At 38.9% G+C, this 23,863-nt stretch overlaps 1 protein-coding gene across 3 annotated transcripts in view; it reads left to right on the top strand.

Moving 5' to 3' along the window:
- The first annotated feature begins 1,478 nt into the window (after positions 1-1,478).
- The window catches only part of LOC122658759 (acyl-CoA-binding domain-containing protein 4-like), a 38,300-nt gene continuing 15,915 nt past the window's right edge, over positions 1,479-23,863 (top strand). Inside the window, exons 1-18 of one of the 3 annotated variants that reach the window (XM_043853859.1) lie at positions 1,479-1,545; positions 1,649-1,810; positions 2,304-2,374; positions 5,333-5,396; positions 5,498-5,584; positions 6,808-6,996; positions 7,110-7,187; positions 8,500-8,610; positions 8,713-8,779; positions 8,891-8,952; positions 9,126-9,268; positions 10,123-10,249; positions 10,332-10,446; positions 15,364-15,452; positions 16,045-16,128; positions 16,232-16,420; positions 16,692-16,847; positions 17,795-17,854. In XM_043853859.1, the coding sequence (XP_043709794.1) occupies positions 1,652-1,810; positions 2,304-2,374; positions 5,333-5,396; positions 5,498-5,584; positions 6,808-6,996; positions 7,110-7,187; positions 8,500-8,610; positions 8,713-8,779; positions 8,891-8,952; positions 9,126-9,268; positions 10,123-10,249; positions 10,332-10,446; positions 15,364-15,452; positions 16,045-16,128; positions 16,232-16,420; positions 16,692-16,847; positions 17,795-17,854 (1,851 nt within the window). In that variant the 5' untranslated portion in view covers positions 1,479-1,545; positions 1,649-1,651. The other 2 variants (XM_043853860.1, XM_043853857.1) reach the window with 2 other exon arrangements.

Below are 23,863 nucleotides of genomic sequence, written 5' to 3'. Positions count from 1 at the left end.
GATCCATCAATTACCCATTCGAGCGAAGAGTGATCCCATTCCAGTCAAGTAGTTATTCCGTCTGTATACGGATAACGAAAGTTCATTTGTTATAGCCGCTATTCTATCCGCTTACAGATAACGAAACTTCCCTTTTATTAGCTGTTATTCTGTCCGCTTACAGATAACGAAAGACACATCCAGAGAGCCATTACCCTGTTCAAAGAACCGATGTTGATCCATCCATCCGTCTCCCCTTGAGCCAGGGGATCGCCAAGATCCGAGGAATACTAGTGTGAAGGTATAATCATTGCATTTTTGTCGTTACAATGTAGTCTTTTGTGTTTTTCCGTTTTAATGTATATAGTGTAAATAGAATGTACATTATGTAGTCATACGTTATGAAGAGAGAATATTTGCCCTTTTAGCATCTATAACAGAAAGATCGATTTTTGCCGGGCAAGATGGGTGCCTAACACCTTTCCATGCTTGTAACCTGACCCCTTACCCTAATATCTGACCAGACCATATGGAATCATATAGCCCGTTCCGTACGGATAGGGCTCCACCCATTGGGTCCTAGGCCCTAACACTAGGTGACGACTCCTCACTTTATTTAATATTTTTATGAAGTATAATCCTTATCCCATGATAATGTATCAAAATGATACCCCCATAATACCAGACCGATAGTCTGTCGCCAATAAGGCTGAAGAAACCTCGTCACCGGGGACCACGGTACTTACACATACCCTCTCACATAATGAGTTGTGAGATTTATACTGAGACATTTTCTATCTTCAAACAAAACATAGATCCCCTATTGAATAAATCTGTCTCCCACGTTCTCATTGGTGCAGTTTACCACTATAGAGTTGTAGGAAATCTCAATTCATAAAATAATTTTTCGAAGAAAAGAAAAAAGATAAAAAGGTATAGAGCATGCATGTCAATACATAGACTAGGTGTATGTACTTTTCTTCCCCATTAAAATGTTTGGGCGAAGAATCAATTTTTGACTTGAAACAACCGGACCAACATAAATCAACCGGTTCAATCAAGTCGAATCCTTATTGGTTTGATTTCAGTTTGGGTTGTTTGGAAACCGGTAAAAGCCAAATAGAAACTATTATAAATATCGGATTGAAAACAATAAAAATACAATAAATCGATAAAAATCATTATTTAAAATAAAACGAACCGGTAATGCCCCGATATGAGATCCTTAATTCAGTTTGATTAAAAAAAAAAAAAAACTAATTTGAATCGGAATCAACTCTTTTGCTTAACGGATTAATTTTGGTTTGATCTAGTAACAGACTCAGACCGGTTCATTCAGACTGAAAACCAGTACGAACCAATTGACACCCGGAACAGGGAATGCCACATGGCGTACTACGCACTCCGCGCTCTTTAATTGTGAAAACCAGCAACTGTGAGAGAGAGAGAGAGAGAGAGAGAGGGGGAGTGAAAGGGAAGGAAAAGAAAAATTTTCACGAGAGGTTTTGAAATTGATTTCGAACGTACCTGTAACTCTATTGAATTTCGAAGCTCACCTGACGCAGAGAAGATTTTTGGTTCTTGCACTGTACGCAATTCGTCTCTTCTATCACAAGTTGCCTAACCATCCGTATTGCCCTTACCGTTTTGTTCTCCTGTTTTAATCGGCAGAATGGCGATGGCGAGAGCAAGCTCTGGCCTCGCTTACCCGCAGAGATTCTATGCCGCTGCTGCGTATGTTGGTTTTGGTGGATCTCCAAATTCATCAAAAGGCGTGATTTCGAAGTTCCAGAACGACGTCGCTTTATTGCTCTACGGATTATATCAACAGGTAAGCATGTAATTTATATAAAATGATTTAGTATTGGTACAACTATGGTGGATCTGATGTTGTTTTTCACGAATTTCTCGTCTAATTCACTCAAAGGCTGACAAAGTTTGCGTATGTTGGGTAGTGGAACGTTGCAGTTTTTCAATTACGTTAGTTAATGCACTTTGGTTGAGAAACTTAAAAATTCAGTTAGATCCGGCTCTTAGATTGACATAATATTCTGTAGATTTTTGACCCGGGAAGGGTGAACGCAGATCGGTTAAAAGACATGATTTTTAGGACGAGATCCCTGTTGGAACATGCTGTAATCATATATGCATGTAGTTTTGGGTTGATTCTTTTAATGCTTCCATGAAGACAGAAATTATGATGCCTGTATTGTTGAATTTTGTTCAAAATGGGCTTCTTTGCATGGTTTGAGATATTTAAATCATGACGTTCTACTGAAAGCGCACAGTTGTCTTGAACAATGAAATTGGTATGTTATTTGCAGGCAACAGTGGGATCCTGTAACATTCCTAAACCTCGAGCTTGGAATCCTGTTGAGCAAAGCAAATGGACAAGGTACTGTCTATGAACAGAGTAGTAATTCCTCGGTGTAATTGTTGTAGCTTCAATTTGAAGTTTAAGCGGACAAGTTCTTTTGGATTGCCTATACTGTTGAAGAAAGTGAAATTCATTCTATTAAGGCTTAGTTTTATATTTGTGATACATTCAGTTTACTTCTCAATGTTGTATATATAGGATTCCGCTATGCATAACCGCGTTGGTTACAATTAGACTGTAGCCGTGGCCCTGATTCAGCCATGTCATAGCTTAGATGGAATGAAAATTTTTGGATATATAGATTCCAAGGTCTCCTATTCATATGTCAACTTTCAGCGCGGTCGGAGTTCATCACAAGGCAAAACGGAATTCAGAACTACATGAGTGTGGATGGGACTATAGTGTGTGTATTTAGACTAGGGTAATGATTGAATTTGAGGCGGAAATTTGACACATGGTCAAGCTAGGCAATTCCTTAGATATCCAACAGCCAGATTTGCCACATCATTTTTCCATGGGGCAGAATCAGGCCATGGTTACAAAGCTACTCGGGAATCAACATTTCATTAGTTTTTTTTTTTTCTTCTATTGTAGAACTATTTTGCTTTTTTAATTGTGGTCAAAATTGAATTGTTGGAAGAACCCTGGCCCTCGCACTTGATTTTATCACTAGAACCTCCTACAACCCCCCCCCCCCCCCCAAAAAAAAAAAAATAAAAATAAAAGAGGTGGAGGAAAGATGTGGAATATGCAATGAACAGAGGGGATTCTCTTTTCTCAAAATGGCCAGCCTTTGTGAAACATGAGTTAAGCAATATCAATATATTCTCTCTACAATTGCAAGAGTACCAAAATCAGCTGGGTGTAATTGTACTGTAACAACCGTTGTAATTCAATTATTGGGATAGTCTGTGCATCAATTATAAACTATTACAGCCAATGTTCAACATCACAGGTCATGTCTATGGACTGAAATTTAATTTTATAAAGGATAAGTATGTTCTGAAAAAGTTTGTAGAGGAGAATATCTCTTTGAATCACATGCTTCATTTTCCTTACGTTGTGAACCATAATCTAAAGGTAGTTTTTCTGATAGCTTAAAGTAAAATATGTCAAAATAATAGTTCATATTTGGCATTTTTTAGCTAGAAATGAATGGCTAATTGAAAAGGTGGTACCCTCCTTGAAGTACATGAAATTGTTGGTGCCTTTTCACAATGGAATCAACAGATAATGGTAAATGATTAAGTCAATGATTTAATTGGGTCAACTTCTATACCACATTATGGTTTTCATGGTAATGTATCCTCGAAGGAATACCCCAAACTGCACATTACACGAAGAGCTACCTGCTTTGGTGAATGCAAATCCAAATTTTTGGCCATCATCAACTTTTCCAGAAGAGATCTGAAGCATACTCAAGTATCTGATCATAATTAATTTAATTCCATAACTAGTTTCAATCTAATGGCCAACAATTATTCCTGCTCACGCAAAGCCAATACAACTATTATGTGGAGCCCCAAAACTTTCATGATTGAGTCTAAACATCTACTCTTGCATTTCATCAATATGCCTTGAGAAATTATCTTTCATCCTTTAGTCCCACTTGTTATCAATAGTGATGTGGGAGCACAGCTATCTGATACCACCTTCGGGAAGTCGTCCAAGTGGATCCAGCTTTCTCCAATTGGTCTCCTCATGGTTCTCTTGGCTTTCTGACTATATGATTCTCACTTTGTCTTACATGGACCCACAAAGCAATGGAATTAGTATCATCACAAATAGATTAGATTTTGATTTGATTTTATATTGTAATTCAAGGTGATAAGTAGGAATTGTTTAGTGATGAAATACAACAACAACAACAACAAAAACAACTCAGCCTTATCCCAACTAAATGGGGTCGGCTACATGAATCCTTGCTCTCCAATCAGCTCTATTCAAGGTCATACTTGATACAAGACCTAAGCCATGCATGTCTTTCCTCACCACTTCTCCTAAGGTCATTTTAGGTCTGCCCCTAGCTCTTGTAGTTCCTTCAATCTGAATCAAATCACTCCTCCGTACTGGAGCATCCAAAGGCCTCTGTTGAACATGGCCATGCCACCTCAAACGACTTTCTCGTAGCTTATCATGTATCGGAGCTACTCCCAAACCAGATCTAATAGGATCATTCCTTACTTTATCCTTCCTAGTTTTGCTACTCATCCATCTCAATCCTCGTCTCCGCTACACTGACTTTAGTGATGAAATAAGGATGCTGAATTAGTGTCTCTTAGTGTCTGAGAAAGAATTGCAAGTTGTATTCCTGTCATTTTCCTTTTCCTAACTTCCATGGGTAAAAAATTTCCTATTTGATATGTTTTTGTGTCATTCACAAGGTTATTCATTTACTTTTCCTGGATTCTTCGATCATGATTCATGAATGCAAGCTGATGCAAAAAAATTATTATAAAGACTAGCAGAGTGTCAGTTTCTGAAAGGATTTCTATATTCTGTGTGGTAGTAGTCATAGTGGGAGTTTGAATAAACTACTTTTGTGATTGTGGAGCCATATGGAGGAAATGTAGTTGTGAATATAGATCCGAGATTTTGACAAATTTCTGCATTGATTCACACTTTCACAGTGGGAAATTTGAATGAACTCTTGGTGTAATGTCATATAAGAAACCATGCCTTATTGCTTTCAAAATTTTGCCTAGATTGCCTTCCCCCCACCCCCAAAAAAATAATAATTTTATTGGTGTGTTAAATTTGTTTGGGTTCACCTCTTCACCTTAATCAGGCTTCATTCTAGAAGCTTATGATGTAATATTCCAATCAAAGAGTCAGGTAGGATGTAGCTATAGTACATCTGGGTTTTAATGTAGGTAATTTCTATTTTATGTGATTTGCTATTGCATTTGATATCCAATTATACATCAATTGTTACTCTGTTATGTCTTTTTCTTCTTGACGTGTCAATTTTTACAGCTGGCATGGTCTTGGAAACATGGCCTCAACAGAAGCAATGCGTCTTTTTGTGAAAATCTTGGAGGTGCCTACAAAGTCTTAGAAGTCCCCTCCCCCCTTTATGTTGTTATGAAATGTTTAAACTTTCAGTGAGCCGATTTTTTCTTGTGTAATTTGTTTATATAGGAAGAAGAACCAGGGTGGTATTTGAAGGTACCTGAATTTGTGATCGAGCCTGTTATAGATGTGGAGATGAACGTGAGTTCTTTGAAATTAATAAAAACTTGACAACCCCCCACCCCCCCCCCCCCAAGTATTTTTTTTTAAGGTATATATTAGTATATTATGAGCTTTATGTTTTGGTTGTATTTGTTATTATTATTATTTTTAACTTCCTCTAGCTTAGGATAGATAATTATCTGATGAAAAAGCTGTATTTGAGGAGGACAAGATTATATAACCCCATATTATGTTTTGAGTTATTTGTTTCTGGTATCACTTTTGATTTGCTAGAGTGGTTCTTCTATGAAGCACTTCTTTGCTTCTTACAAGTGATTCTTATAGTAAATGATACTTACCAAGTTACCGTATGATACCTATAAAAGAATGGCGAAGAGATTCATGGGCTGATAAGCAAAAACTTATGAAAACACCTCAGAAGACCTCCCTCCCAAAAAACAAAAAAAAATAAAAAATAAAAATTGTAGGGAATCAAATACCTATTCAAAATCACTCTGTCAAAGTGAATTACAAAACTTCCTTGCAGGGTCTATTACTGATTTGTGGAGTAGTTGGGTGTGCATTGCTTGTTGTAGAAATCATAGTTGTCAAGGCGTCGCCTAGGCCACAACTTAGGCGTCCAGGCGCCTTGGGTGCTGGCGGGTACCTTGGTCGCTGCAGACGCCTTGTCGGTGTCGCCTTATGTCGAGGACCCCTCCTATGCCTCGGGTCGTCTAGAAGCCGAGACAACTATGGTAGAAATGCATTCCATGTCTGAAAATTAGATAAATCATCTTGAAGTGTGATTGGGATTTGAGGTTGAGAATGCCTTGAATTTCATTTCATTTCATATCTGATTCAATTTTTTAGAAATTATGTAAGTTAAAATGTCAGAATTCTTGGAAAGCAAGAGCCTGTTCTTCCAGGTCCAAATCCGATCTTTGCAAACTATCCATTTGAAACGCAGACCAGCCTGAGTAATTGCACTTAAACAGCGTAGAACATGCAGAAAATTCATCTTGTCTTCGGGAGAAAAACTTTGAATGTACTCTTGTTCTGCAATGTTTGTTACCAGTGCATGTGTTGCCAGTTGTTATACAAGTGCAAGTTGGGGTGCTCTGGGGTTGACCATGTGAGGATGCAGAATTCATGTGTTTTTTCCTGTAGTTAACACCCTCTTAAATTCCTCTGGTTTCATTAAACTGTAAACATTCATGCAAGCATGCCATGTAGTTTGAGTTTCTTTGTTGACTTTGTTTAAGTCTTATTCTCTGCAGAATCCAAAATCTGAGTCAGTCACTCAGAATGGGAACTCCTTTCCTGAGCCAAAGACTATCTTCACTGAAAATGGGAGCATAGAGACTCAGGATAAGGATGTTGTATTGGAGGGCCTTGGTTCAGTTGGTGTTTATGATCAATGGGTTCAACCTTCAATATCTGGCCAACGCCCAAAAGCACGATACGAGGTATCATTTGTATCCTTATGACTTATAATTGTCAGTTTGATGTTTCTCTACAAGTTGGAGGTCCCTACTTTGCTGTAGTTTACCTTTATATTGATTGTTTTCAATCTTTGTAGCATGGAGCAGCTGTGGTTCAAGATACAATGTATATTTTTGGTGGAAATCATAACGGTCGTTATCTTAGTGATCTTCAGGTATGCTGTTGAGGCTACTTTGGTTCTTAATCATAAAAACGGATTTTTATATGTGGGACAGGGGCTTGCTTTTTGAATGGGGATTAAGTTGTAGGGGCCTTGATGATGGAATCCACTCAGTTTTGTGAGAGATATTTAATCTCTCTCGCATAGAACCATGGTTTTGGCATTCAGAAAGTTTGTTTCAGAACCCAACTGATGCAGGGGTTTTGTTTGTTTTTGGTTTAAAAAATATGCCTATCCAACCACCATGAATTTATGTTCCTCTTCATTAGTGTTGATTTCTATTTTTTCATGGGGTTTTTAAGAAATATTGGACCATGGCTTGGTGGTATATGCAACGTATAAAGAAGTTCTGGAGTTCGTTTTTTGAAAGATGGAATCTTCCTCCCCCCTCCCCCCCCCCCCCACAAAAAAAAAATAAATCTGTTGGAATTCTATTCTTTCAAATTGAAGATGTAGTATTTCTTCCGCACATGATGCTTGGCCAACAAACATTTCTTTGGTAAGATTTTATGGATCTCGCCCCTTTTATTTCTTTCTTTCCCTTTAATTTTCTCTGAATCATCGTTTCTTGCAACCTGAACCCTAAATTTCCATTTAAGTTCTTTACAATCCTTTAAACCTTCATCCTGGTAAATTCTTAAACTGCCGTATTCTTATTTCTTAAACCTATTAAACCCCTAGTCCATTGTATGCTGTCAGCCCTTTAGCACTTAGAAACTCTGTAAAGTTTGTTGGCAGATCCATATCAAGCCAACCATACCATTTTTTTTATTGTTCACGAAAATCCAATTTTCCCTTTATGGAAATTCCAATATAAACAATCGACCTCTCTGGCTGTTGTTTATGCTTTCTGTTTTGAACTAGACCCCTTAACTTTTGCTAAACTGATTGAGAACCACCTTCTACACCAATTGTTTTTGGGATACCAAAATTTCTCTTTTACATCACCAATGAACTCTTTCAATTAACCCCAATGTGAACCTCTGAGTTCATTGGTTTGAGGTGCATTCTATTGTGGGATTGGAATATTCTGTTTGTTTGATCCTTGATGTTTTAAGCATTATAATGGTGCTTCAATCTATTTTCATAATCTGGGGTTGGAAGTTTAGATTTTTCCAAATTCTTCATGTTTGCTTTTTTTTTTTTCATATAAATGGAGAATACTAAACTACATTCGTTGGGCATTATTTTAGATTTTAGATCTATTAATTCTGTGTCATTAGAGGCCAAACTTAAATCCAGAATTTTTTAAACTATGCTTCAATGTGCAAGAAGAAATAATTTTCTTTAATTATGGAAAATGCAGGTTCTGGATTTGAGAAGTTTGACATGGTCAAGAGTAGAGGTTAAAGCAGGCACCGAGTCTCTAGAATCACCATCTGCAGTACCCATGGCTCCCTGTGCTGGACATTCCTTGGTTAGTATGGAATGAGTTTCTCCTTTGCTTACGTCTGATCCATGTGCACTATACATCTATCCTCTTTCAGTGACATTATTTGATCTATTCTTTCTTATCTAGATACCATGGGAAAATAAACTTATTTCTATTGCTGGACATACAAAAGATCCTTTAGAAACCGTCACAGGTTCAATTCATAATTTATTTTTCTTTGTATTCTGTTCTCATTTTTCTTGAACTTTTCCTTGCCTATTTTTTTCCTTTGATTTCTTTTGACATTTTTGGTTTTTATTGACAGTGAAGGCATTAGATCTGCAAACATGTACTTGGTCAACCTTAAAGACTTATGGAAAACCACCGGTATGTTATGTGCATTTCCTCTACTTGTCGATGAATCTTCCTTTAGTTCGTAAGTTGTATAACCATTATACTTTCAGATTCTCTCTGGATCTTTCTTAACTTACGGATGTGCTTTGATTTTGTTGTTTCTTCGTTTATTGGAAATGCTCCACACATTGGTTTTTTGCTTGCAGGTCTCACGGGGAGGTCAATCAGTGACCCTTGTTGGTTCAACAACTTTAGTCATGTTTGGTGGTGAAGATGCAAAACGAGCTCTCCTTAATGATTTGCACATTCTTGACCTTGAAACCATGACATGGGATGAAATTGATGCTGTGTAAGAGATTTCTCTGGAATAACAACTTTGTTTCACTCTCGAATGTTTGGTTGGGTCATTCATGGTTAAGTAATATTGGAGGCTCTATGGAAGCCATCAGACGTAAGAAGTGGATAGTCCTGGTGTTTTTCCATTCTTCTGTATCAAAGTTTAACAGGGTCATCATATTGAGATTTATAAATTCCTTGGCTATTTTCTTTTCTTGATAAAATGTGCTATGAACCATTGTACTGCCTTGAAAAATGGTGGTGAGCTTAACTTTGTTCAGCATTCCTTAGCCTGAGTTCTGAGATTTCAGTCATAATCTCAAAGGAAAAAGATTGCTATACTGCCCTTGTCCTTTATATCCTCCTCACATAATAAACAGTGGGGTGCACACTGAAATCATATCTCCTATTCTGACCATGTGGGCCCCGTGTGGACCCCATATGGATGATACCATATTCCAGCCCTCATTGGTGTTAAAAGAATGAAGCAGTAGTTGCTTAATTTATTGGGTTTCATGCATAATCAATGTAGGGATGGCAAGAGGGTGGATGGGGATACTGTTGAAAAATGCGGAACGTGCGAAAACAAAAAGAAACAAAAAGAAACATAGGCAGTTAGATAATCAAAACCATTTGATAAAAAGTCATCCTTCCTTATAACCTGAGCCTGTCTCAAGGTAACCATGTGAACCTTAAATCCCCGTCAAAAGTCAAAACTGAATTAAACCTTCCTGAGCCTGGCCAAATGTCATAACTAAGCTAAATCTTGAGGAAGCGTTTTTTTTTTTAATTTAAATAATCGGCTGAGATGGGTCTGTTTTGGTTTTACCTCAGCATTGGAATCTTATTCCCTTGATCATCTTGTAGAGGTGTGCCACCATCTCCAAGGTCTGACCATGCTGCCGCTGTACATGCTGAGAGGTACCTTCTTATCTTTGGTGGGGGTTCGCATGCCACATGTTTCAATGATCTTCATGTCCTTGACTTGCAGACAGTAAGAATGCTGCTTTCTTAGCCAAAGCTTATGTACTTGTATGGTAGGACATCACATTTGACATTCTTCCTGGATATTGCAGATGGAATGGTCAAGACCAACACAACAGGGTGATATACCAAGTCCAAGGGCTGGCCATGCGGGCGTAACAGTAGGGGAGAACTGGTTTATTGCTGGTGGAGGCAATAATAAGAGTGGTATATGATTTGATTTTTGAAGCTTCCGTTTTCTGTATCTAGAAAGTCTTTTAATTTTACATCATTGTGGTAAACTGAACCAACAGGTGCATACATGCTAATTGTCACCAAGTAATACAAGTACCAATCATAACTGTAGAGAAGGATGTGTCACTGAGGATTAGCTCTAATTATGTTGAAGTCAATATGGACTGATCATCATGGCCCAGTCTCACTGCAATATATTTTGCTTGCTTGTGAGAAAGTGTTTCTGGAGGTTTTTGTAACCTATAGCTATGAGCCTATGACCAGCTATATATGTAATTTGGTTGTGGCCATGTATAAAGCTGATGGGTAGGATAGACTATCAGATGCATTGACATTTTAAAAAAGTACAAAATGGAAATGCTTACCCTTGCAATGCACACATTTTACTCTCATATTACAAGCTATGCTTTTGAAATAATTTAGTTTCTGACTGTTCTTAGAGTAAGCACGTGGTTTCAAGGATTGATTTGGATCAATTTGTAGGACCAGATTGATTAGGTTGAAATTGGGTGGGACTGATCCAAAACCCTGTCTTGATCTGACCTTCAACAATGAATAAGCTGTTGCGCAAGAAAATTATAAATTTATATGTACCATAAAGTTGAAAATACTATTTGTCCTAGGTGTAGGAATCCCAATTCAACAAGAGAAGGAATGGCAAGAAACTAGAAAAGGTTGATTTGTCTTGAGTTTTGTGCAATTGGATGGGTAGGATCTGCAGGTCAGGTAGACAGTAGCCCCAGTAGTGATGTCAGACCAGTGGGTATAGGGGGATACTAATTATAATTGAATCTGAATGGCTGAGAGACAAGAGACAGATGAACAGAACAATAGCTTTACTGTTAAACAAATTAAAGAATTAAAAAAAAAATGAAAATTCAGCCAATTGATTGAGTTATTTTTACTGTCCAGAGAATTAATCACTTGCTAAGTTTATTTCCCGAAGTCTTCTGTGTATTAGAAAGATGCATACGATAGTTCGAGCTTGAAATAAATAAACTACCTGACCTTGATTGATTGATGCAGAAGGAGTCCCAAAATGGTAATTGTGGAACTTGAATAGATGAAACTAGAAAGGAAGCACAATTAGGTTTGAACATCAAACCAGGGGAAGGGAGAACCGTTTTCTTAGCAGAAACCATAAACCATTCCCTCGTAAAAGATCTCGTTAGGCTAATATGCATAGCCCATGGCCATGCTTATTGGACCCAATCCTACTCTTAACTCAACATTACTAGTCCTGTGAGGAATTATCCATATTTAGCTAAATAGAAATTAATCCTATCTTAATCATTTCCTATTGGGATTCAAACAAATTACCTTGTTTTCTTTAAGGGTTTTGGGATCTTTTTGTAGGGGAGACTGGGCTGCAGTCATGGTTGGCTCCAGAGGTTATCTAATTGGCCTTGGAGGCTTAGATATTTTTCTATCTTGTCAGGCACATTTGCCATCTCACTTCTTGATACAGGTTTATCACCAAACTGGGCTTCTTTCCTAAGAAATAAGTCTAGGATTGGGTTATAGACATGTTGGGCCTTTGATCCCATGGGTTTTCAATGTAATAGGTCACTTTTATGGACCTAAAGTTGGGGTACATAGGTTGCATACGGGATTAGCTCTATACTTAGTTTATTTTCATGTTTTAGTGTTTTAAATTGAACCGGTTGAATCACTGGTCCAATTTAAGTGATTTTAGGATATTCTTTTAGGATAGAATCTTTTTAATGTAAGTTATATTTTAGGGTCCATACCTCTCCACGAATTTTAGAGAGGGAGTGGGTTGTATTTAGACTTAGCCGGGGATTTCCTATTCCTCACTGTTTTATGAATTCTGCTCTTGCAACCTGCTGCAACCTTTCTTCTATTGAAGATCTGCTTTGTGTGTGATCAAAGCTGGTGGGATTGGTGTGTGATCCAATCGACACCTTGCGGTGTGAAGCCCGGGTGGTTCGTTCGTGGGATTGGTGTTTGATCCAATCGACACTCTGCGGTGTGAAGCCTGAGTGGTTCCTCTCAAGTTCTACTTTCAAGTTTTCTGTCCAAGATCCAATTTTTATTGAAGCCACTGCCATTACAAGCTGCTGCAAGTAAGTTTGTAACCATCCCCATCCCCATACTTCTTCTCATCCTCTGGAGCCCAACCCTAAGTTTTCCCCCTTTTGTTTTTCACTTTCCCATAACCCTAAGTCACCCACAGACCAAACGAGCCATCACCTCAGCCTCAAATTTCAATTGAACCTTCCCCTCCTCAATTGGGAAACTCGATCTGAGTTTGATCTCCAAACTCCCTCACAAACCCTAATTTCCATCACTGCCATTAAAATTCCATAAACCCTAGAATCTGCCCAGCCCATCCCCAACCCTCAAAACCTCACCCGAAGCTGGCCAAGTGACCCTCTCCATACTTGGAAAACTCGATCCAAAGCCCACTCCAAAATTCCTCCAATAAGCCCTAGAATCCCTCACTTTTACACTTTCTAAAAGCCCGAAACCCTAACCTGCTGCCATTCTAGTTTACACACTTCTACTCATCAAAACGTCTCAAGACCTTCATTGGTAGACTCCCATACACCTGCCTAGCATAACCAACACCTCAAACCCTAAACCTAATTTTGACCTAAATTCATATTTTGCCCCAATTGGATTACTAGTTCATATCAGATCCTGATGTACTGGCTCCTAGTTGGTCTCCTACCAATCTAGGACTACATTACTTCTTCAGCAAATACCTTATTTCACTCGAGGATGGAAAGTGAGGTTGCTTTGCCCTTGCATGCGAAGAAAGCCGAAATCTAAATCAAGAATTGGGGGCCCCATTATAGCTAAAGCACCTATTTGAGTAAAGCGCACACAACCTATAACTGTGTTTCTGCGTCAAAGCATGCCAACTTACATGTTCGTCCTGGATTGATTGCATGTAGGGGATAGCATCCTTTTGTGAGATGAAGCTATTGCTTTCTTTCCCCCAGTTTTGGTGTTGTTTCTTATTTTCTTTTATTTTGGTCTGAGCTTCAGCTTTTGGCTCTGTACTTTTGTGCTTTTATCTTCTCTCAGCAATTTATTATTTGGGCAAGAGTTTTCTATTGGTAGTATGGTCTCTACACAAGCGTCTGGGCCAATGGGTGAGCACGCCTGGGTATCTACCCAGGGGGCAGAGGCGTCATCCCACGGTGCCCTGTGAGAGGGCGTAGGAAACACCACCAAGTAGAGATCTTTTTCTCTTATTATTTTTACATAAAAAAAACTTCTGAATCAAACATGGCTTCAAATCCTAAAACACTTAAATAAGTAAAAAGGTGACCGAAAAAGAGGCCAACAGGTGAGATTGTATAGCCCAATCGGCTACAAAAAGGTAAGTTCACTGCTTGGCAAGATTACTGCCCTCCATCAATTACGCTAAATTTTGTTCCAAAAAAAGGTGATGGCTTGTGCATGAGACATGAATGTGATGTCTGACATGATCAAATAAAAGAAAATAGTATCCTTGTGTCGCCAGCAGTGGAAGGATACCTGGCCCACATTGGAGAAGTCTCTCTGTAATAGGAACTGTAACTGTACTAAATCACTGTCGTTGCTGTTGGTGAAACATCCCATGTCTTTCATTCATCTATCTCATTGGAAAAGTTGTGTTGACCAGTCGAATTTACTTCTTTGCGGAAAGTTCCTGGTCCATCTAAATGAACTGTCATGTGTCTAGAATTTGGGTGGTCCTGCTTTCAAAAGGAGTTAAATGGAATTTAATGCATGACTTTTAGATCCCATTGTAAGGAAATAATTGTATGTTATATGACTCATCTATGAATAGGCTTTTGGATTCATTAACCCCCTTCTTCACTGCTACCGTCACCCCACTCCCTCCCTCCCCCCCCACCCCTCCAAGACAAAAAAAAAAAAAAAAAAAAAAAACTCCTTTCTGAAGTTAGAAAATACTTTTGAGCACATCAGTGGATAACAGTCTGTTCTTTTATTCTTGAGAATAGAAACAGATTTTGGTGGTGCTTTACCATATATAACCGGAGTCCCAAGCTTATTTCCAGGCCACTTTTTGGGACCTGTAGCAAGTTTTGATGAGTCATTATCTCATGCACAAATGTTGTTGGTATTCAGGTCCAAGTGGGAGAGGGCAACACCAATGAGCTGAGGTCCTTGCTCCTTTCCCAGGACCTCCGTGCACTCTCTCTTATTGGATATGACTGGATAGTGGTAAGGAATGTTCAAACAATGCTATTGGTTTGGCCAGATCTTTGATGGGGCTTTGGGAACCAACTCACGTGCTAATTGAAACTCAAGGGCGTACCCAGTGCATGAGGCTCCCGCCACTGCGAGGTCTGGGGAGGGTCATAATGTCCACAGCCTTACCCCTGCTTTCGCAGAGAGGCTGTTTCCAGGTGCTAATTGAAACTCATTCCTGGGAAATTGGGGTGTTTGTTGAACATCTCATTCTCATGGACATCAAGAAACAGCCATTCACCTTTGGAAATTATCTTGCTGGATGAGGTATTTTCAGGTGAACTTTTCTTGATAATCCAGATTTTCTGATTCAATCCTTTGTTAGAGTTTCTACATGGATGCGTGCTGCTGTATCTTATTCTTATCTAATACAATTTTCATTTTTATTAATGAACATGTATTGCTGGTCCGATTTGTTTATTTTTTCTTAAAAAAAAGAGCGTCCCGATTTGTTTATTTTTTTCTTTCCTGCTTACAAATTTTCTTTTCTAGGGGATGCAACTGAATTGTGATTGGTGAATAACAATAGTAGTTCAAATTATTGATATTTTGAGTATGTATTTGGAAGAAGAAAGATTGAACAAGCTGTTTCTTTTGTTTGCGTTACCCCTTAAAATTGGTTCTAATATATTATTTGTTTATTTCTGTTTCCTGTCACAGGGGCTTCAGAAACTGTTGTGCTTAATATGTCCACTCTTGTTTGGTCAATTGTAACCACTGTCCAAGGACGTGTACCTCTTGCAAGTGAGGTATGCCCCCTTTCTTGAAGTATCTTATCATCAGGTTCATTGCAGTAAGACTTACAACTCCATGAAGTTTGCTGTACAAATGACATACTATTGCTTGAGAATATACAAAAGAAAATTCAGAAATAGGAGTGGACCACCTCTTTAAACTCGAAATTATGTCAGGATCCTATTTTGTCAAGTACCTCGTGATCCACTTCTTCCCCCCCCCCCCTCCCCTTTCATTTATTATTTACAGAGAAATAGTACAAAAGATTGCTCCACGATAGTGTTAATTGCGTAACCATGAATTAGATATTTTACTGCTGCAATGGTTTTGTCGTAGATTTTAGGATTATTTGTTCTGAGCATCTCAGATAGGTCGGGAATTTATTTGTCCAAGAAAGAAGAATAAACTCTCAAGAATGACAAAGTTGTTCATTGCCTTAATTACAACATATTTATCTTTCGATAAAACTGAAATTATAGCCCTTGATTTATTTTGAGGAGCATTTACTTCTCTCTCTCTCTGGGTGAGAAAATTCGTGGTAACCCTGGTTTCCAATTATCACCAGATGGTTATTCCTTATTGTCTCTGAAATGTCACCTCTTTCAGGGCTTGAGTCTGGTTGTGAGCTCCTACAATAGTGAAGATATTCTAGTGTCCTTTGGAGGATACAATGGGCGGTACAGCAATGAGGTTAAGATTTTTTTTTTGGAAAAGGGGGGCCGGGGAGGAGGGCGACTGTTCTAATTTCCTAATTTCAATTCCTTTTCTTAAACTATTTTCCCCTGTTGTTTAGGTTTATGTTATCAAACCAAGCAACAAATCTACATTGCAATCTAAGATGATGGAGAGTTCTTTGCCTGACAGTGTTGCTGCTCTGCATAATCTGACGAACGCTACCAGAGATGTGGATTCTGAATTTGAAGCAGGCCAAGAAGGAAAAATAAGGGAGATTGTAATGGACGACGTTGATTCAGAGTCCTTGGTAATGAGTTTGTTTGGTGTATAAAATATTTCTTTGTTCAAGTCCTGTTTCATAGTTTTCTTTAGTGAGGTGCATGGGGTATATTCAAGCAGATACAGACACTAAAACATGTATAATCAGTATTAATGCCATCTCAAACTCTTGGATCAGCCAGAGCTAATTTATTTGACATGGATTTCTGATTGATCAGTATTCTTTTTTCCCTGTTGGAATTAATCTTCCACACTCAATTCATCATCCTCAACTTGAATTCTGCAAATGACTTGTGCAGAAAGTAAAAGGTGAGGAAAACAAAGAACGGATTCTAGCAGCCCTAAAGGCAGAAAAAGAAGAACTAGAAGCATCGTTTACAAAGGAGCAGTCGCTGTCCCTTCAGCTGAAACAAGAATTAGCAGAAGCTGCAACACGAAACACAGACCTTGTGAAGGTAAGCTTTTATTTTACTCTATACAATTTTTTTCCTTTTTTTTTGGGGGGGGGGGGATGGAGGATGGAAGTTGGCAATAGGCAAGCACACTTATAGCACTTAGTTATATATGTGGTTATGTTGTACAATGAATTAAGTGCTCATTTTATCTCAATATCATATGATATTCTCACCATTGTGTGAGGACTTGAGACATGGAAGAATAACTTTTATTGTGTAATCATTTTCAGAAAGCAATGATTATGTTGACATGATGAACGTGCCATGGTATAGATCTATAAATGTGCTAATGGCATCTAAAGTTTCGGCTTTAAATGGTCTGATATACAGGTTAAATGATCTGCCTGCTTCCAATTTAACAAGATCCTAGTTTTTCACTTAAGATCTCTGGCTTCAGCTATTATTCCCTGCTTTTGGAAATGCAAAGTTAAATTTGAATCATCTGTATGCAAGTTTGTGGATAACTTTCAAAATCAAAATGGAACTATAAATGCAATTCTTCTACTGTGTGGAAACCTTTCTTGCATGCATGCTGTAACTGCCTACTGGCAGCTTGGACGGTGCCCAAATTCTGTGGACAAGTCCACGTCTAGCCATGTTTCAAATTGCAGAAAAATCTGATTTCTCCATGTTACTCTAATGCTTAAAAAATTATTTGAGAAAGTCAATTCTGTTTTAGAGCGTTAGAATAAGAGGGACCATTGAATAAACAAGGGGAAAGACACCATTGATGATGCGCCAGATGGTTTATATGGGCCACCAAATTTGATGTTGCCGACCCAATGAATTTCCCTTCCATCAAATAGGCAGATTGCCATATCATCTCGTCCATGTGGCAGAAAAACAGCGGGCAAAAGTCTGTCCAAGTAATGTTTTGATATATATCAAATGTTCTTGAACTGTTTTGTAAGTAATTAATCTCAATTTCATTATATGCGACTTCGCAGGAACTTCAATCTGTCCGTGGTCAGCTTGCTGCTGAGCAGTCAAGATGCTTTAAACTTGAGGTATGTACTTGTCTCAAGTTTATTCTTTCATAACTTCTTTGTTGGCTAATGCTTTATTCCAGTAGAGTCAGTAAATATTCTTTCCATGTCTGATTCCTTGGCCAACCAATGTCTTTCAGTTGCACGCTGATTTTTTTTGGATGAGTAACCAAATTTATTAGAAAGAAACCAGATAAGGAAAGGGTTATGAGTTATGACATGATGTACAACAACAATGTTTATTTGTTGATCTTGATTATTAAACAACTTGAATAACAATAATAAATTTTTTTTCACGGTATTTGTTGGGAAAGGAAGGGCAGAGGAGATCATTCATGCGAAGAGTACATGGCAAGACCGAGAGTATCATGGTTTTGGTCAAAAAGTTTGCCCACAAGATTGAGTTTAGATGTCAGTGATAAAGTCCCTGTTGTAATATGGGTTCAGGGTAAAATTGTCCTGGGGGTAATTGTGTACTTGTACCTATTCTAGAATGTTCTCTATCATATTATAAATAAAGCATGGCTGTGGTCACACTGATCAAGCCAGTATTCACGGAATTCAACATGGCATCAGAGCCAAAAATCTTCCGGGAATATGGGATATAATTTCTCTCTCTCTCTCTCTCTCTCTCTCTCTCTCTCATTCGTGATCTCGTCCTAGCCCCACACCACCCACCTTCCGCCAGTCCTCCACTACTTCTGCCAGCCTTGCCGACTTCCGTCGGACCTCCGCTAGCCTTCGTCGGATCTCCAGCAGCCCCGCCAACCTTCCACCTTCCTCCTAGGCTCCTGCGGCCCTCTCGCCCTTCCTCTTTCTCGTGGGAGTCGTCATTTCCCTTGTCGCCATCCTTTTTTCACACTTGGTGGTGAGTTATCTCCCACCAAGGGCTGTTTCTTGACATCACCATGCGTTAAATTTCTGGGGATTTTTTCTTGAGATTTTTTTTACACTAGCCACCATGCCTGACAATTTCGAGATTACGTCCGCTTCCTTTGGCCCCGACGGCACATTGCAATGTGACTTTCTTTCGTTTCCAGCTAGCTCCATTAAATTAAATGGAAGCAACTATCTTAACTGGTCTCGTTCTTGTTTATTTGTTATCAGTTCCCGTGGTCTCTCTGGCTACATCAACGGAACCACTGTCAGGCCTATTGAGGCTGGTCCTACACAAGATCGATGGATGAATTTTAATTTCTTGGTCATGTCCTATCTGGTTAATTCCATGGACCAAGAAATTGCCGGGCGCTACCTTCTCCTTGATATGGCTGCCAAGATCTGGAAGACAAACTAGAACACATACTCTCAGGTTGGGAATGCTGCCCAGTGTTATGAGCTCCGTCAGAAGATCCACTCGACCAAGCAGTTGGAGTTGTCCCTCTCTCAATATTATAATAAAATTGCACTATGTGGCAGCAATTGGATTTTTTGGGCACCTTCTCTGCTACCTAAGATGTTGACGCTGCGGCTTTCCGGAAGTGGGAAGATGGGTTGAGGGTCTTTGATTTTTGGCTGCTCTCAATATTGAGTTTGATCAAATCAGGTCTATTCTGAATCATGATCCTCTTCCCACTCTTGAGCAGGCCAATGCAATTCTTCTGGCTGAAGACAGTAGGCGTATAGCCATGGTTGCTCCCATTACTTAGGAACGATCGGCCCTCCTTTTTGGCTCTCAATCTTCTTCCGGTGCTATTGGTGGTGATCGGCCGACTAGTGATCGCCCCCTATTAAATGTGATCACTGTGGGAAGGAATGGCACACCAAGGACCGATGTTGGAAGCTTCATGGTTGCCTTGCGGATACCCATGAGCGTGGGAAGGGTGGTTCCAATCGGCCCAACAATGCCTGTGCCCATCAGGCATCTACTGAAGAGCAGCCTGAACAATCTCTTTCCCAAATTGTGGCTGAACTGCAAAATCTCCGGGATATGATGACTCACTTGGACACGTCTTCTTCGGCATCTGTGTCTCCTTCATTGGCTACTTCAGCTGTTTCTCTGCCTTCCGATCATTCTACCACTTCTTCCACAGGTATTCCATTTGGTGGGAATTGCACCTCGGTCATACCCATTCCTAATCATCTCCCTGGTAAGCTTTCTTTTGATCCTAGTCTTGTCTTACCCATTGCTATTCGAAAACCAAAACGGAGTTGTACACAACATCCAATTTTCAATTTTATGTCATACAATTCTCTAACTCCTTCATTTCATGCCTTTATATCTTCATTATCCTCTGTTACTATTGCTAACAATTGGCAGGAAGCAATAGTCGAACAGAAATGGAAAGATGCAATGAATGAAGAAATGCATGCCCTTGAGAAAAATCAGACTTGGGATTTGGTGGTTCCTCCACTAGGAAAGAAACTTGTTGGCTACAAATGGGTCTTCGTTATAAAGCACAAATCAAATGGTTCAGTAGAGAGATATAAAGCAAGATTAGTTGCAAAAGGGTTCACCCAAACCCAAAGAATTGACTATCAAGAGACATTTGCTCTTGTGGCAAAGATGAATACGGTGAGAGTCATTATTTCTTGTGCTGTGAATCAAGAATGAGAACTCCAACAACTTGTTGTGAAGAATGCCTTCTTGCATGGAGAATTGGAAGAGGATGTTTACATGGAAATACCTCCTGGCTTTGCTACCCCAGAGACTTAGGGAAAGATATGCAAGTTGAAGAAGGCCTTATATGGCCTAAAGCAGTCGCCAAGGGCCTGGTTTGGTCGCTTTCATAAAGCCATGGTTGCAAATGGCTATAAACAAAGCAATGCTGACCACACGTTGTTTGTAAAAAAGGTGGGACAGCATATCACAATTTTGATCGTTTATGTAGATGACATAGTGTTAGCATTATTATGGAGTTCTGTTTTTTCTTTAGTTCAAGCTGGATCTTCTTTCTTTACTTATTTGTATAATCCAGCTTGAGGGGGAGTGTTGGAATATGTACTCCGGAATACCGTGGGGGTATTCTGGTCTTTTTGGGGTAATTTTATTCTTCTTATATTATTTTGGTATTCCTAGTAATAATGGGAATTCCTAATAGGAATAGGTAAGGGGGTTAGTCCTATTTTGATTAGGAGTCATTCCTACTTTGATTAAGAGTAAGTTTCATTCCTAATTAGACTAGGAATAAGGTGTAATTCTGTTTACTATAAATAAAGGGGCTAGGTGATCGATTAGGACACTCAAGCATTCAAGCATTACAACTTCCATCTTCTCTTCTCTCTTTTCTCCTCTCTAAAGTTACTGGTTACAGGTCCTAGGTTTTCTACATGGTATCAGAGCAGTAACTAAGTACCAGACTCTCTCTGTAATTGCTGTTTTGAGAGTCGTTTTTTATTTCTGAGTTGAAGAAGAAACCCTAGTTCATAGAAGAAGAAGAACTAGGGTTTTGTATTGTTTCGATGACGATTGTGTATGAATATCATACCTGCTACTGCTGATCGATTTCTGGACTTATTCTACTGCTGAGACACCCCTGCTGCAACTATTTGATTTCTGGGATTCACTCCTCTGCTGGTTTTATTTTATCTTTGCTGCGACTATTTGATCGAAGACGAAGATATGCAGTTCCACCATATTGATGATTTTATTGCTGTTTTCGTACATGGAACCGTCTTGGCTGCTATTTTAGTTACCGCTTCATGGCTTTTCCCTGGAATTTCATGGTTCATGGTGTCGAATGCTGTATTCTCCGCTTGGTCCTTCCACTTTGCCGCTGCCTTTTCTCTGGTTTCTGCCTCAACAATTCCTTTCTCGACTGCCACTGTTTGCACCTTTGGTTGTGTCTCGAGGAAGGAGCTGATGAAATCATCTTGTTACCCTCGTCCACTCTCAACTCCTTACTGCTGAGAATCGTGGATCGTGGTTGAAGTCTTGAAGATGATAGTATTTCCACGATTTTATGCTTTATTTTATTTCCTGGTTTCCATATATGCCCCTGCCTTTATGTCTAATTCAATCAATATCCTCATGAATTCCAATGTTGCGTGACAGAATTTTATTCTTTTTTAAATCCTACTTCCCAGGTTTGCCCCTACAGTTTACTATTACCCAATCTTCCCAATTTAATTACAAGTTTACTCTTGGCCTTGCGTTTGCTTTACTTGGATTTCATCTAAATTACACCCTCTAATTTCCTTTTTAAAATGGGCCGGGCCACCCTCTTATTGGCTTTTTCAAATGGGTCTTTTCTTGTTTTTGGTTGGGCCTATATTTCAAACCAGCCCATTTTGGGCAATCTCTTTCTCTAAAATCTGTCCGGGCTCATCCTTTTTACTCAAGCTCTTGTTGGGCTTTTTTATTAGTTGGGTGTTTATTTGGATTCTGGCCCATATATTTTACTCATTGCATCCCATTGCTTTTTGTTTACCAAAAAGTCTTTGCAAAATTCTGATTATTTACGGAACTGCCATTATTTTTTCATACATTCTCCTATTTGACTATCCAATTGACCCTTTGAAAATTCTGATTTATTACCAGTTTGCCCTTTGGCTTGGATTGTATTTAAAAGTGGATTTTCACCAAATTACAGCCATGCCATCCTTTTGTTTTTTTTTTCCAACACCGTTCCCTTTCAATAAATCTAATTCCCTTCATATCCCATACCTTTGATATTTTCCCATAACACGTTTGGAAACTTTTGGTACATTACAATTTTGCCATTCATTCCTTTTTACTTACCCATAGCACCTTTGGAAAATTCTGGAAAGTTCTGTTTTTGCCATTACACCTTACATCATCTCTGTTATGTCCACGTGTACCACACGTGAGGGGGGGATTATGTATAGTACACCTGCAGACATTACAGAACGCAGAACTTGCAGGAACATTAGTGCAAAACATAGAAGATCAGTGTTTACCACCATTGCTATTGGGTATCCTTTGTTATTGGGTTGAGTTTGCCGTAAGGGGGAGATTGAAGTATTGAAGAGTATTGAAGATATTTGGTTGTTGCCTATGTGAGGACTTTCAGTTGGGTTGATACAATATTTTTTCCGCTGCCTGATTCAGTTTGTTTTCGCTGCTTACTGCTTTCGTTATTTAACTTCAAGATTTTATGTCATTATGACAATCTGAGATTCATCACTGGATAGCTATTGAAGATCGTTGAAAGCTGCCTTTTTTGGAAGACATTCCAGTCCCGGTTTGCTGATCATATCTGTCCTAGTTTTGAAGATCTATTTTTTTTCAAGTTCTTGAAGGTTTATTTGGGAGCTGCATTCATATGTCAAGATGGATTCTGCTGCACCTTATTATTTTTCCATTTTGTTCAAGTTGGGCATTAGTACCTTGTATGCGCCAACTTGAGGGGGAGTGTTAGCATTATTATGGAGTTCTTTTTTTCTTTAGTTCAAGTTGGATCTTCTTTCTTTACTTATTTGTATAATCCAGCTTGAGGGGGAGTGTTGGAATATGTACTCCGGAATACCGTGGGGGTATTCTGGTCTTTTTGGGGTAATTTTATTCTTCTTATATTATTTTGGTATTCCTAGTTATAATGGGAATTCCTAATAGGAATAGGTAAGGGGGTTAGTCCTATTTTGATTAGGAGTCATTCTTACTTTGATTAGGAGTAAGTTTCATTCCTAATTAGACTAGGAATAAGGTGTAATTTTGTTTACTATAAATAAAGGGGTTGGGTGATCGATTAGGATACTCAAGCATTCAAGCATTACAACTTCTATCTTCTCTTCTCTCTTTTCTCCTCTCTAAAGTTACTAGTTACAGGTCCTAGGTTTCCTACACATAGTGATCACGGGGAGTGATGCACAAGAAATTCAGAAGTTAAAGACTAACCTGGGCACCGAATTTGAAGTCAAGGATTTGGGAAAGTTACGGTATTTCTTAGGGATTGAGGTTGCCTATTTCTCAGAGAAAATATACCTTTGACCAGTTGAGTGATACAGGGATGCTTGGTTGTAAACCGGCAAATACTCCTCTTGAACCCAGTACACAATTGAAGAGCAAGGAAGGAACCCTGTGGATAAGGGTAGTTATCAGAGATTAGTTGGTCGGTTGATTTATCTCTCTCA

Source organism: Telopea speciosissima, chromosome 4 (genome assembly GCF_018873765.1).
Source record: "Telopea speciosissima isolate NSW1024214 ecotype Mountain lineage chromosome 4, Tspe_v1, whole genome shotgun sequence".
Classification (NCBI taxonomy): domain Eukaryota; kingdom Viridiplantae; phylum Streptophyta; class Magnoliopsida; order Proteales; family Proteaceae; genus Telopea; species Telopea speciosissima.
Note: the sequence above shows the minus strand (reverse complement) of the source record. Positions and strands in the feature narration are given on the sequence as shown.